The sequence below is a fragment of the Drosophila ananassae genome, chromosome XL (genome assembly GCF_017639315.1).
Source record: "Drosophila ananassae strain 14024-0371.13 chromosome XL, ASM1763931v2, whole genome shotgun sequence".
Classification (NCBI taxonomy): Eukaryota; Metazoa; Arthropoda; class Insecta; order Diptera; family Drosophilidae; genus Drosophila; species Drosophila ananassae.
This window is the reverse complement of record NC_057931.1, coordinates 4075627-4090049: the sequence shown is the minus strand read 5'-3', so window position 1 is coordinate 4090049 and position 14423 is coordinate 4075627. Positions and strand designations below refer to the sequence as shown.

The 14423-nt window shown below is 39.6% G+C and overlaps 3 protein-coding genes across 10 annotated transcripts in view; all 3 read right to left on the bottom strand.

Annotated features, from left to right (window-relative positions):
- Positions 1-594: 594 nt before the first annotated feature.
- Positions 595-2951, bottom strand: LOC6504091 (probable peroxisomal acyl-coenzyme A oxidase 1). The gene is made up of 2 exons (XM_001964121.4): positions 1881-2951; positions 595-1829 (listed from the first exon to the last, which is right to left on the bottom strand). Exons 1-2 carry the CDS (start codon positions 2837-2839, stop codon positions 773-775), a joined length of 2016 nt encoding a protein of 671 aa, XP_001964157.1. The 5' UTR covers positions 2840-2951; the 3' UTR covers positions 595-772.
- Positions 2952-3955: 1004 nt separating this feature from the next.
- The window catches only part of LOC6504090 (histone deacetylase 4), a 29655-nt gene continuing 19187 nt past the window's right edge, over positions 3956-14423 (bottom strand). For 7 of the 8 annotated variants that reach the window (XM_044716721.1, XM_044716722.1, XM_014905698.3 and 4 more), the window contains 8 exons: positions 13765-13895; positions 13037-13183; positions 10912-11861; positions 9564-10850; positions 7006-7125; positions 6508-6942; positions 6312-6445; positions 3956-6235 (listed from right to left, as the gene is read on the bottom strand). In XM_044716721.1, the coding sequence (XP_044572656.1) occupies positions 6181-6235; positions 6312-6445; positions 6508-6942; positions 7006-7125; positions 9564-10850; positions 10912-11861; positions 13037-13183; positions 13765-13895 (3259 nt within the window). In that variant the 3' untranslated portion in view covers positions 3956-6180. The remainder of the gene's footprint in view (positions 6236-6311; positions 6446-6507; positions 6943-7005; positions 7126-9563; positions 10851-10911; positions 11862-13036; positions 13184-13764; positions 13896-14423) is intronic. The other variant, XM_014905697.3, reaches the window with a different exon arrangement.
- Positions 7814-8816, bottom strand: LOC26514881 (thioredoxin-1). Its single transcript, XM_014905738.3, has one exon. The coding sequence runs from the start codon at positions 8400-8402 to the stop codon at positions 8082-8084; it is 321 nt and encodes a 106-aa protein (XP_014761224.1). The 5' UTR covers positions 8403-8816; the 3' UTR covers positions 7814-8081.

The following is a 14423-nucleotide window of genomic DNA, read 5'->3' as shown; positions in this document are numbered from 1 at the left end:
CAAAAACACTCTTTCAAAAAACCTATTTTTTCAAAAAGTAATATTTTAAAAGGTTTTAAAGCTTCTAGAAACTAAAATTGTCTTTAAATATAAAATATATATTAAAAGAAAACTTTTAAACCTTCTCAAAACCAAACATTACACTTTCAAAACACCTATTTCTTAAAAAAATCATTTTTGAAAATGTTCTGAAATAAAAATCAAAAATTCTAGATTTAAAAAAATTTGCATCTTTAAGAACCAAACTCAAAAACCATTAAAAAAATCATATATTTCTATCAAATTTATATAAAATTTTTAAAAACCATTTAAAAACAACAACATCTTTGACAATAATTCTGTTTTAAAAGCCTTATTTTTTCAAAAATTATTTTTTCAAAGTTTCTAAAATTTCTAGAAATCTTAAAATATATTTCAAATTTTTTAAAAATAACGTCAAAACCTTTTTCAAAACATATATTCCCATCCCAAAACTATATAATATTTTTAAAAAACATTTCAAAAATCATATTTTTTATAAATATATGATTTTATATATTTTAAAACTTCTAGAAATCCTAAAACATTTTTAAAATCTTTAAAAACCAACTTCAAAACCTTTTAAAATATTATATTTTATTCAAAATATTTCAAAATTTTCAAAAAAACATTTAAGAAAACATCACTAATCGAACTCCCCTGGCTAGAAGGAATTTTTTAAAATAAAATATAAAAAATATATAATTTTTAAACAAATTAAAAAAAGGATAAAATAGAATGTTAAAATGGGAGATTAGAGCTTGCCCTGCATCATGGGCAGGAGGTGGCTCCGGAAGGAGACGTTGACGGGCTCCTGGTTGAGGGGATTCCTCCTCGCCTCCTCCATGAGGCGCTCATAGACCCGCCCATCATGGCAGCCCAGAGTGGAGCCCAGGACCCGATCATGGAAATCGAAGCCATCCACGATGGCGAGGGCATTCGGACGCAGTGCAGCCAGGAGTTCTTCGAAGCGCCGTTCCACGAAGCGCAACTGGGTGCCGGTGAGGCTGTTCCACCGGAGGACGGAGCCCAGCTGGCGCAGGAATGTGTCCAGGACGAAGAGCTCCACCAGCTGCTGGAGCACCTCGGTGACTCCCTTGGTGGCCTGCACCTTCTTCAGCTCCTCGAGTGCCCGGCGGGTGAGGAAGGCATGGCCATGGGCCACTGCGGCGGCGGTCATTTGCCTCCCAGCCAGATTGGTGGCCATCGCATCGGTCACCTTGGAGCGCCTGTGGATGTTCTGGCTCTGCCAGGCCTGACGCACCTCCTCCAAAGCGGAGTACTCCAACGCCCGCACGCAGTTCCTCACCAGATCCTTGCCCCAGACCAGGCGGGCCGTGTCCCTTAAGTAGGACACACTGGAGGGCAGGACCTTGCGCTTCAAACTGTCCACATACTGACGGACCAGGAACCGGGCCGTCTGGAGCAGGAGAACGGTGTACTCGCCCTCGTAGGTGTAGGCGGCGGTGGCCATCCCATAGATGCTATCGAAGTTGGCGGAGGAGAGGAATCCATGTCCGCCACAGCTCTTTCGGAGCAGATCCACGCCCTGGCTGGCCTCGTCCGTGGCCACCGCCTTGAGGCAGCAGCTGAGGGCATGGAGTTCTGGCAGGGAGTTGCCCGCCGGGGGATTGGCCTCCAGTTGGAGGAGGACCTGCTCGTAGAAGACCCACAGCCAGTCGGCCACCAGGCGGTAGGAGACTCCTCGAGCGATCTGCGGCAGGATCTTCACCTGCTGGGTGATGTGGTCAAGGACACACACCTCCGGCTTGTCCGCATCGATGGGGCTCTGGCGGCGCACAATGGAGTACCTGGAAGGGGAATCTAGTGGTTATAAAGAAGTACTCATCCCTAATCCTCACCTGGTAGCAATGGTGGCCGCTTGGAGGAGACAGAACAGGACATCCCTAACGGTTATCACTCTCACATAGACCATGGTGCCGTACAGGAGGAGGGGGGGACGTCCCTGGACGAAGGTTCCATCTGGCAGGACCTGGGCATTCTTCATCATCATTTGATTCCTCGGTATCCGGACATCCTTCAGTCCCAGGAAGCCATTATTGACGCCATTGCCGCCCAACCGGGGTCCAATATCACCCACATCGATGCCGGGCAGGGGTTCGTGGGTCCTCTCGTCCCTAATCCTCACCAGAAACGACTGGAGGCCGTGGTGCTTGCCCTGGATGTAGAGCTGGGCCAGGACGATGGCCACATTGGCGGTGTTGCCCAATCCCCCCGGCCACCACTTGTAGGCGCTCTGGGTCGGGGTGTTCAGGACGAACTCCTGCCGCTCCGGATCATAGTCGGCCCTGGTCTCCAGACCCCGGATATAGGTGCCATGGCCCAGTTCCGTTTGGGCGTAGGTACCCACGACGCCGTCCATGTGCCAGGCCCGGCTCAGCCACTGGGCCTGCTGCTCCTCGGTGCCCTGGCCCAGCAGCGTCGTCATGAACATGGAGAAGTGCAGTCGCAGCGGGAAGCTCTGCTGGAAGATGCCAGTTCCTAGAGAACCCGACAGCAGGACACGGAAATCCTTCAGGGTATTCACGTCCAGGGACATCTGGGGATGCTTCGCCTTCTGCCAGGCCCGCAGCTTGGCCAGGAAGAGGGTGGCCTTGGCCACGGTCTGTTCGTAGCGCTCCTTGTACGACAGGCAGCTGGGATGCACTGCATCCTGGAGGCGGGGATCCGAGTAGAAGTGCTCCTCCAGCGATCGCCGCTCCAGCAAGTGGGCGTCACCGCCCGCCCACCACCGGGCAAAGTCCTCGCTCTCCAAACCGGCCGCCGCCCGCTCCCTCTGCAGATCCGAGTTCACCGACATGTCTCTCTCCTCTGACTCTCTCTCTCTTTTTTTTTGTGATTTTTCGCGAAAAGCTTTTCTGAGCCGCCCGCTTGGAACGAGATGCCCGGTTGCACTGACTGCAGGGCCCCAAGAAACAGTTACCTCTGCACGGCGAGAGAGAGAGTGCAAACCAGATCTCGATGCGCTCTCACGAGGCCGGAGGAGTCACTGAACTGAGCCCCCACTCTGGGGTGGACCTTGGAAGGAGATGCCATTTCAAAAACAAGTTTTTAATGAGAAATAAATTAAATATAATAAATAAATATAATATAAGAAATAAAATAAACTATAAAAAAATTTAAACAATAAAAGTATTAAGAAATTTATTAATTTTAAGAAAAAGTAAACTATTAACTCTAATTTGCATTCTGTTAGGCATTAAGATTAAGATTTTTATCTTTTTAGTTGTATAAAAATTATTTTCAACTAAATAGTTGGTAAATATTGTTCAAAACTCTTTTTTCAAGAAAAGAAGTAAGCTTTTAGCTTAATTATTTTAAAATAAAAAATTTAAGAAACAACAAACGTTTTAATAGATTTTCAATAAAATGTTATAAATATATTAAAAAAAAGGTTAAAAATGCATTAAAATTTTAACTTTAACCAATAAAAGCAAAAAATATATAAAGTAAAACAAATAACAATCGATATTTTATAAATTTTTAAGTAAAAAGAAATAATTACTAATTAAAAGACATAAAAAAAACTCAAAAAAAGAGGAAATAATAATATATGTTTTATAAAAACTTAAAAAACTTACTTTTATCCGAACTCTAACTAATAAAATGGAAAAGAATTTATGAACTTGGACTTTGAAAATAAAAATGAAAGCAATGTTGATATTATTTAAATTATTTATCCTTGAGATGCGATCAGGATGCCGAAGAACGTCCACCCTAATGAGAGCCCTGGCGAAAATCCTATCAAGGCCTATGGGGGGGTCTATAGTCTAAACTTTAGACTCTAGAGTTGACTTGTTTTGCCCGAAAATGGGTCGCAAAAATTTCCTACGAGCATCTGATACTGATAAGGTGGGCCGGTAAACAGCTTAAATATAAACATAAACATAAATGTTACAAATAAACAAAGTACAACTACGCTTGACGATTTCTTTGTTTTATTTCGTTTAGAAAAAGCGACACACATTTTACTCTTAATTACTTTATGTTTTTGGACTTACATTTTTTCCTGTTTTATTTTTTTTGTATTTTTTGTGCAACAATAAACAAAATATAAATGTTTGATTTTAAGGTTTTTTGTTTCTTCATTATTTTCTTTTTGTTAAAAACCATTTTTTTTATCCTCAGCATCTGGAATTATTATTTTTTGTAGTTCTTGTTATTATATTATATCATATATTTTTTTCCGGTGTAACAACAATATTTTTGAGTTTTTTTAGGTAGATTGTATTTTTTTAATTCAGGTTTTTGCTTATCAGCATAATTTTGTTTGGGATTTAAAATTTAAAATTAGAAAGCCAAGAGATAACCCCTGAAGAAACCAAAAATCTCAATTTATTTTTTGGGAATGGGATCAGGAATTGTTATGGAAATAAAATCAAATAAAAATATATATATATATATTTATAAATTTGTAGACTAAAGCTCTTAGCTTAATAGTTAAGTTTTTTGTTTGTGTGTTAATAGTTTTTATTTTAATTTTATTTTTTTCTGTTCATTTCTGTTTCGATATTTGTTAACAAATGTTTCCAACATCCAGTTTTTTTGGATCGTCTTTCGTCCATCTCTCGTTGTGATTTCCATTTTATTTTTAACCAATTTTTTTCTCTTAATTTTTTTTTTTATTTTTAATTTTAATTTATTTTTTAGTTAGACAGAGATGGCTATACACAGCTAAAGGTACACGAGTACAAATTACAGCAGCTAAACACTTGAGTTTCTTTTTTTTTTTTAATATTTTTTTTTAACAGTTACAAAAAAAAAATTACAAAAAAACATGACCGGATTCAAAGCCCTGCGGGTCCTGCCCTGAGCTCCTCCTTAATATTTTTTTCTCTCTCTGTATGCGTTTTTTTTTTAATTTTCTCAATTTGCTTTTTTGTTTTTATTAAAATTGTTCACTTTGTTTCGTGTTTTATTTACATATATTATAATAATAATAATAATCATAATAATAATAATAAAAATAATCATAATAATAATAGTTTTAATTCATTTCAGACATTTGTTGAACATCATTATCGTTATGCGATACTTTAATATATATATTTAATATTATTTAAATATATAACTATATATATATATATATATATAGATATATATAATATATATATATAATTATATATGAAATGGGTTATTATTTTAACAGTTATTAGGTATACATACGTATATAAGATCTCGGCAACATTTAACAACAATTTATTCGTTTTTTTAATATTTAATTTTTTACTTTTTAGTTTTGTTTTTTAGTTTAAAATTGTAGTTTTTATGTGTGATTCTTGCTCTGCTTTCTGCACTTTAGTTTTTATTTTTAAAATTTATTTCTCTCACATTTATTGCACAATATATTGTTAATTATTTAATTATTTTATAATATAGACTGCTCTTGTTTTTAAATAATATTTTATGTTGTACTTGAAACTTGCACTAAACTATAAAATTGTACAAAAAGATTTCTTAATTTTCTCATTTTTTTTTTGTTATTTGTTAAGTTTTTTTTTGTTTCTCGTATTTTCTGTTCCTTTCTCTTTCTTTTTCTCTCGCACTCTCTCCCTCTCTTTCTGTTTCGTTTTTTAAGGGCAGGTTTTATTTTATTTTTTAAGTTTCTCTAAAAACTTGATTTAAAAAAATCAGCACACTCGTTATTTATTTTATAAAATTTTTTATAATTTTTACTTAAAGTATTTGTTTTTAACACACATTTATAAATATATATAAAGTTACATTGAGTTTTTTAAGTGCGTGTGTGCGTTGTTTTTAAGTTTTAAAATTAAAAATTAAAAAAAAAATAGGGTGGTTTTTTAATTAAAATATTTTTTTTTGGAGGCACAGCCTCTCTCTTGTTTTCTATTTCGATGTTTTTGTTTTTAGGCAATTTTTGTCAGTGTATTTTTTTTCGAAAAGTGAGGGAGTGAGAGAGAGAGGGCGAGATAAAAGGATAATGAGAGAGATAGACACTGAATGACAACAACAGCAACAACAATCAATTCAAACTACAACAAATAACTAAAGTGTGCTTCTTGAGCAGCCTCCTCCCTCCTCCTCCTCTCCAGCCCAGCCCAGCCCAGCCACGCCCACTTTTTCAGCTGCTCCTGACAAAAGGACATCCTTCTGTATCCTGCTATCCACTTTTTCCTTTATCTATTTGGTTTCATCCTGATCCATGGGCTCTTCGGAATCATCACAAGAAAGGGTTCTAAAAAATATATATATTTTTTATTATTTTTTTTACTATTTAAAAAAAAAAAGGATAAAAATATCCTTGAACTAACCTGTGCATCGACTGCATGGAAAGGCCAGCCATGGCATTAATAGTCTCGGACTCGTCGTGCTCCACCTTGAGGGTCTCCAGGGCGGACAGACCCACCGTATGCTCCAGTATCCTGACGCAGGGCCAATGGGTTTGCTAAAAAAAAGGACATTATATAAAATTATAAAAAAATCAAAATAAATATATAAATATTCCACCTGAATGGCTATTGTTTTCTGCAGTGTATTGATGGCATTCTGGCAGGGTGGACGCTCCAGCTCCGCTTTGGCTATCGGCGCCGCAGGATCACCCAGCAAGGCTCTAACACACTCCTGTGCCGAGTCACAAATGGCGGCCAGATCGTAGCCACCTTCGAGGGCCAGTACCACCTTGCCGTTGGCCAGTTGGAGGAGTTCCCGGGTCATGAAACCGAAACAAGCCGGCGAGACATGATAGCCGCCCAAGGGAGCAGGATGACCGGTGGCGGCATCGAAGCCGGAGGAGACCAGGACAATGTCCGGATTGAAGCTACGTGCGATGGGCATCACAACGGTACGGAATGCAGCGATATACTCGGCATCGCCCAGCGGCGGATTCAGAGCTCCCGACCAGGAGATGTTGACATTGAAGCCGAGACCGGCACCAGAACCGCACTAAAAAATAAATTATAATATTAATTATATTTTTTAAGGATAAAAATTATTTTTAAAACGAACCTCAGTGGGTCCTCCTGTGCCGGGAAAGAAGTTACCGTCATCGTGTCGATGTATGGAAAGATATAGAATGTCGGGACTTTGGTAGAATGCTTGCTGAGTGCCATTGCCATGGTGGACGTCCTGGAATAAAGGATAATAAATTAAATATAACTTTAAATAAAATTCTCTATCCATTATTTTTTTAAAGAGAATATATTTTAGGAATATATGTATTTCATTCATTTTATAAGAAACTATTTATCTTATCTTATGAGCCTTCAATAAACTACAATTTTAAATAATTTAAATTCATTTTAAACATATTCTTCAACTACTTTAAAATGAAATTTATTTTTTAACCAGACTGTCTTTGTTTAAATATATTTTTGATATATTTTTCTATATAATATAATCTATTCTATTTTATCCTACAAAAATCTCTTCAAAATTTCATTTTTTTTTACATTTTAAGGCTAGTTAGACTCTGTTTGAATATTTTAATTAAATTAAGTTCTTGAATCTCTTAAAAAAATAGTTAATTTTATATATATTTTTATATAGTTTTCATATTTTATTTTTGAAAGTTTTATTTAGTTTTGAATTTCATTTATTCCTTTAAAATAATTGTTTTCTTTGAAAAACTCTTTTGAAATTTTCTCCAACTTAAGCTGAAAAATAATATTTTAAACTATATGTTTTCTAAATATATTTAATAACTTAATTCTCTGTCCAGTTTTCCTTTGAAAAATCCCAAAAATATTAATTTCCTAAACCATTTTTAGCTGAAAAGTAAATTTTTGAATAAAAACCCAGAAAAAAAGACCATAAATCTTACGTCAAAGTGCTTAGAATTTATTTTTGAAACTTAATGTTATTTCGAAAAATGTCGCAGACACGTTCCTGGGCACTATTACATACATGACATCGGAATTGATTTTTGAATTTTTTTAAGAATATTATTTGTATGAATTAATAAATATTATAATTGTGACTAAAACATGAAACATTTAAACACTAAAAATTAGACAAGACGAAGTTAAAAAAAGTCCAGCTTCCATCTACCAGCCAGTTTGGAGGGGGGGATTATATTTCGAGATCTATTTGACCAACTTGGCCATCATGTGGGTGAGTTTGTCCTCATCGGCGCCGGAGAATCCGCCCACTTTGCGATTGTTCTTCAAGAAGACAAAGGTGGGCATGCTCCGGACACGATACTTCTCCGTCAGATCATCGAACTTGTCCACATTGATCTTGATGACCACCGCCTTGGTGGAGTATTTCCGTGCCAGGGACTTGACGGTGCCGTCCATGGCCTTGCAGGGACCGCACCAGTCGGCGTAGAAATCCAAAACGACCAGCTTGTTGTTGGCATCCTCCATGCGTTTGTAGTAATCGGTCATGCTGCGGATGCTGGCCATCTTTGAGATATTTCGATATTTTTTTCCTTTTTCACAAAGACTTTAACGAAGAAATCACGTGGAACTGAACTTCCAAAATGGCGGTTGGTTTTTTTTAAATAATTTTTTAAAAAAAAGTTAAACTTTTTTTCTGTTTTAAGATCTCGAGACAAACACCGTACTGACTGAGTTGAAAGTGCTTCTGCGAGGTGGCTCTGCCAGTTGCTGGCTTTTATAGAGCTTGGGAGACTGGAATTCCCGCCAATTTTCTGCTGAATTCGGGAATTCGGCGCCAAAATGGGCTTTCTACAAAATGGCGGCCAAAAGTCTACAGGAAATAGGACCTAACTGTACTTGAAGCTTGCCGGGGAGAGCTGTTAGAGATGGACTTGGGGCGGAGTTGTGGTATTAGGCAGTATTTTTTAAACGATTAATACCAAAACTAATACCAAACTACTTTGAAATATTTATTCCATCTTTTGACTTTGGAAAATATTTCAAAAAGAGTGTTTTAAGTCTTTTTAAATGAAAGATTTCTTTAAAAAGCTTTCAAAATATTCAAAATATCTTTCAAGTAATAAAATACCAAAGATTTCTGCGTCTTTAGTTACATTTATGGTTTAAAATATTAAAAAAATGGGGTTTTTGAAACTCTAGAGTTTGGAACGAGTTTTTTAAAGTCTATTTACTTCAAAACCTTATGGAAATAATCGAATCCCAAAGATGTAAGCCTATATTTGTGTCTAAAATTAGTTTTATGACTTAAAATATTCAAAAAATATGTTTTTTTAATAACAGAGTTTGAAAAGAGCTTAAAAGTTTCTAATTTAGAGACGACTGGTTTAAAAAACTTGCAAAATTCTTAAAAAATTATAAACTAGAAGAATAATAGAATATTTATGTTTGAAAATATTCAAAACAAGTGTTTTTTTTTAATAATTGAGTTTGAAATATCTATTTAATGGAAAGAATTGTTTAAAAAACTTTCAAAATCTTAAAGAATCAGAAGAATACTAGAAGAATGAAGTATAAATCTGTTTTATTTCATTATTTGATTTAAAATATTAAAAAATAAGTGTTTTTTAAGACTCTTTCTTATCAATAAATAGTCTTAAAAATCGTAAAATATACAAAATTCTATAAAATAAATATAAAAAATACTAAAAGTTTTGAAAAACTCACCCAATCAACGATGAGAATGCGCCGCATCTCGGGCATCCGTTGGCGGAGCAGCTTGGCGGCGATGGCGATCGAGTTGAAGAAGCAGAAGCCCATGGCCAGATTGGCCTCCGCATGGTGGCCCGGCGGCCGGACAACGGCGAAGCCATTCCTGAGATCCCCCTTGGCCGTCTTGAAGGCCAAATCGATGACACATCCGGCCGCCATCCGGGCCGCTGCCGCCGTATGCTGTTCATTCCACGTGGTGTCCAGATCCACGCCCAATCCCCCGCACGATAGCTTCACAAAGCTGGCGGACAGCGCATTGTCCAGCTTGGGCCGGCTCAGCTGGCACTGATTGGAGCCAAAGAGCATGGCATGCGCCTCCGTGTGCACAGTTTGCAGCTCCTCCTGGGTGGCCTTCCGGGCCCTCAACCGATCGCATCTCTTCACCAGATCCGTCTCATTCAACCGCGCCCACACGCTCTGCAGCCGCCCACTGTGCTCCGGATGGTGGGCGTTATTCCCTCCACAGGTGCAGGAGTGTTTCAGCATCAGGGGATCGAAGGCCAGACCGGTGGTGACCTTGTGGGGTGGTGATCCTGATCCTCCTGTCGTTCCTGCCGTCGTGGTGGCACTTGCCGGCGGTGGCGACTGTTGCTGGTGGTGGTGGTGGTGGTGGTGCTGCTGCTGCTGGTGGTGCTGCCGCAACTGGGCGGCATACAAGGTGCTCATCAGCTGGCGGTGCTGGCGATGCGGCAGCGAGAGGTTAACGGGCGGTATATGATCTGCCGACGAGCTGGTGGCTATCGGTGCCGGTTGCTGGCCCGTATCCGGGATCTGGCTCAGACCATGTGGTCCCAGGGGCACCAACGGACTACTCAGTGTCCTGGAGAGTGGTCGCATCAACGCCTTCGCCGCTGCTAGCTCCTCCTCCTGCTGCAGCAAGAGCAGTTGTTCCCTTTGCTGTTGAAGGTATTCCTGATCTCGAGACTTGACCGAACTGGAGGAGGAGGTGGTCGAGGTGGAGGGCGGATGGACGGCGGCACGATATGCGGCAGCTGCCACAGCCGCCGCCAAAGCATCGGGCAGATTCTGGGAGGTGCTGGTGGCGATGGTGCTGGTCAGGACTGTTTTGGGCGGTTTCTTCTTGTCGGTGAGGTCCATCACCTCGGCAGCGGAGTCGTCCTCCTCCTCCTTGAGTTGGGCCTCCCTAACGGCGGCCGCTGCTGCAGCAGCTCCACTTCGGGTGAGGACAGTCTGACGGAGTTTCTGGTTAAGGACCTGATGTTCATAGGCCTGTCGTTCCGCCTGGAAAAATGGTATCAGGATTAGGATCGGGCCTCCTTGAGAGATAGAATCCCATACTCACCTCACTGTTCTCGTAGTGCGTTTGGACCACATTCAGTTGCCCGGCTCCGGTTAGCATCGGATGTCCCAGGGGCAGTGGCGCCGACTGTGTCCTGCCCAGCGGCCGGTGGCCCTGCTTGTGAAGATGCACCTGCGCCACCTGGGCATCGGTGATGGGAACATTGTGCTGCTGCTGCTGCTGCTGCTGGTAGAGACTGTGCTCGTGGCCATGCCCGTGGACATGTCCATGCCCATGACTGTGCCCGTGACCACCATGACTGTTGGTGGGCGGCAGGGAACCGGCGGAGCCGGCAGCTGCTGCGGCTGCCAGGGCGGCGGCATGCAGATTGACAGCCGAACCGGCCACACCGCCCAGCTGCTGCATGTAGGACGAGGAGGAGGGCAGAATGGTGGAGGCGGCATGAGCCTGTGGTGGCGCCACATCCCCCACCAGGGAGGCCTGCGAGGAGGACGTGGAGGTGGCCGAGGCGCTTCTCACCACCGGCGACGGCTGCTGGGGGGCAATACCCGTGGACGGGATCATGGTCAGTGGCAGGGGCCGACCCACCAGCGAGGCAAATGGATTATAGTAGGCGGCGGCGGCGGCAGCGGCGGCGGACTGTCCTCCTCCCACCCCAGAGCCGGCGGCGACGTGCTGCTGGAGGGCGGCCAGCATGGCGTAGTTGGCCTGGGCGGTGGCCTGGGCCTGGGCTTGGGCCTGGACCTGGGCCTGCACCTGGACGGGATTGGGCAGGTGGGGACGGCCCAGCGAGATGTTCGGCAGCGAGGGGGAGCTGAAGAGGGGCAGATCGTTGATGCTGCTCCTGGGACCGGGCTGGTACTGGCTGCCCTCCTCGTTCTCCTCCTGGATGGGGGCGCTGGTGGGGGAGCCCCTACTGCCGACCACGCCCACTGCCAGGGCGGCCGCAGAGGGCGGGGAGTTCGGCCCCGAATCCGGCGTACTATTGCAATCTAAAAAATGGTTTAATAAAAAATATATATTTTTTTTAGTTTAAGATTTAATTAAGAATAATTTTATTAATTTTAAATATTAATTAAAATTAGTAGGCTTGGCTTAAAAAAAATAGAGAGGCTGTTGGGTCAGTTGGGTTTTCTAGCGGGTTAATTTTGAACAAAAATTATCACAGCGATAAATATCGATTAAAACGATAACAACGATAAACAGCAATAACTCCGATAAACAGCGATAAATGGGAGTTATAACGATAAACTGCTATAGCAACGATAAATAGCGATTAAAACGATTAGGAAATAAATAGCGATAACTTCGATAAACAAAATTAATCAGGAATTAAGGATAAACACCGATAGCTCCGATAAATAAAAATAAATAGAAGTTAAAACAATAACTAGCGATTAAAACGATTAGAAAATAAATAGCGATTAAATCGATAAACAGAGATACACTGCAACTATAACGATAAACAGCGATAACAACGATAAAAAGGAATTATAACGATAAATAGCGATTAAAACGATAATTAGGAATTATAAGGATAAACAACGATAAGTACCGATAACAACGATAAATAGCAATTAAAACGATAACTAGCGATTAAAACCATTGAGAGATACATAGCGATTAAAGCGATAAACAAAGATAAACAGCGATAACTTCGATAAATAGCGATAAATAGGAGTTTTAACGATAAACATGGATAAATAGCGATTAAAACAATAAAAAGTGATTAAAAAACGATTAAAACGAAAACAAGTATAAAAAATATTTAAATTAAAACTAAAAACATTATTAAAATTAACAATAAAGCAATAAAGAAGACAAATCTGTAAATAAAAGATCAAATTTATGAAATTTCCGATTATTTCTCTTAAAAGATTATTTTTCAATGAGAAAGTTTTGAGTCAAAAATACTTTTTAAATAATATCTTTTAAGGAAATAATTTCTATTGATTAAAAATAAATAAAATACAAATATTTTAAACCATTTCCTCTTTATTTCAATGCAATTCTCAGAAAGAATCTCATCCTTAAACCTTTAAAATTAAAACCTTGAAACCAACTGACTCAACCCCTTAGTGGGATCCTGTTTATAGAATAGAACCTTCAAGGATCAAGGATATCCTCTAGTCCACTAGTTATGTAATAGATAGATAGATATACGTACTTGTGATGACCGAGTTCTTCTGCTGGCGCCTCTGGGCCGCCTGGAGCAGTCGCTCGTGCCGCCGGGCACCCGCCGGTCCGCCAATTCGGGCCTTCCGCTCGATGACGCTCTGCTTCAGCCGGATCTTCAGCAGATTCGGTTCGGATGCTGTTCCGGATGCATTACGGATTAAAGGATTAGGGATTAGTAGGCGTGATTAGTTGTCAGGCTTTTTTTTTTAGAAAAAAAATAATTTAAAAAATAATAACAAAAAAACTGCACAAAAAACTTGCAGTTAGTCATTGGGAGGAGGAGATAGTAGCCATGCCGTATAATAGTTTATAGTTTCTGATAGTTTTTGATATTTTTTTGATAGTTTATAGTTAGAAACCCCCTTAATAAGTCATAAGATCTCATAAATAGAATCAAATTTTATATTTTTATTTAAAAACAAAACAGAAACTTATCCAAACCCCGACTTACGTGAACAGACAGTCCCCTAGAATATATATATTTTTATCTAACTAATGGGTAGTACCCATTATAGCACCTATTATATAACCTATTATACCACTAACTATTTTTGTATTTTTTTTTTAACAATAAATCAATTGAAACTATATTTTTTTAGTATTTAAAACAAAGGCAGGCAGGCAGAGCAGAGCGTTTGGAATTTTTCTCGAAATATTTTTTTCATAATCCTTCTGTCAAAAAGGACTCTTAGGACTAGAATTACTTAAGGAACTCACCTGTCTTCCTCAGCGGAAAATCAGATTCATATTTGAGCAGTGAGGAGGGCGGCTGAGGTATTTTGTACGGATGGGCACTCGTTACGGTGCCCGCTGGCAGGGACTCTCCGGAGGAGCTCTTCACCACACCACTGGAATAGGGAATAATGGGTTAGTTGGAGGTATTATCTAAAATTTACATAATATTTCTACTTAAGACTAGCCATAATAATAAATTTTAACTTTATCTCAACTCATTAAACTGAAATACCTTCTAATAGCGGAAGAAACATAAACATTTCACATTTTTTTCAACTTTTTCCAAGTTCTTTGGCTATATCTTTTTCAATTCTGATCCGATTTCCACGAGAAATACTTTAAAAGAATTCTACATCGATTCCCCATTCATCTACATTAAAATCTAAAATAAAATATTTTTTCAAAATTTTTTGCATTTTTATAGGGATACACCTTGTAAGACCCCGGATTTCCATATATGATCCACATCCATGGCTATATCTCAGCTATTTCTCATCCGATTTTCAAAAAGAATACCAGAATCGATTTCTACATCAATTCCACGTCATCCTGCATTAAAATCCCGAAACAAAATATTTTTTCAAAATTTTTCAAAAATTTGTAAGGGATCCCCTTCGAAATGCTGGATTTTCGAATGAGGC

Coding starts and splice junctions, on each gene's coding strand:
- LOC6504091 (XM_001964121.4), bottom strand. CDS start 2,839: ATGTCGGTGAACTCGGATCTGCAGAGGGAGCGGGCGGCGGCCGGTTTG. Junction 1,830..1,880: donor GCGGCCACCATTGCTACCAG/GTGAGGATTAGG, acceptor TTCCCCTTCCAG/GTACTCCATTGTGCGCCGCC.
- LOC26514881 (XM_014905738.3), bottom strand. CDS start 8,402: ATGGCCAGCATCCGCAGCATGACCGATTACTACAAACGCATGGAGGAT.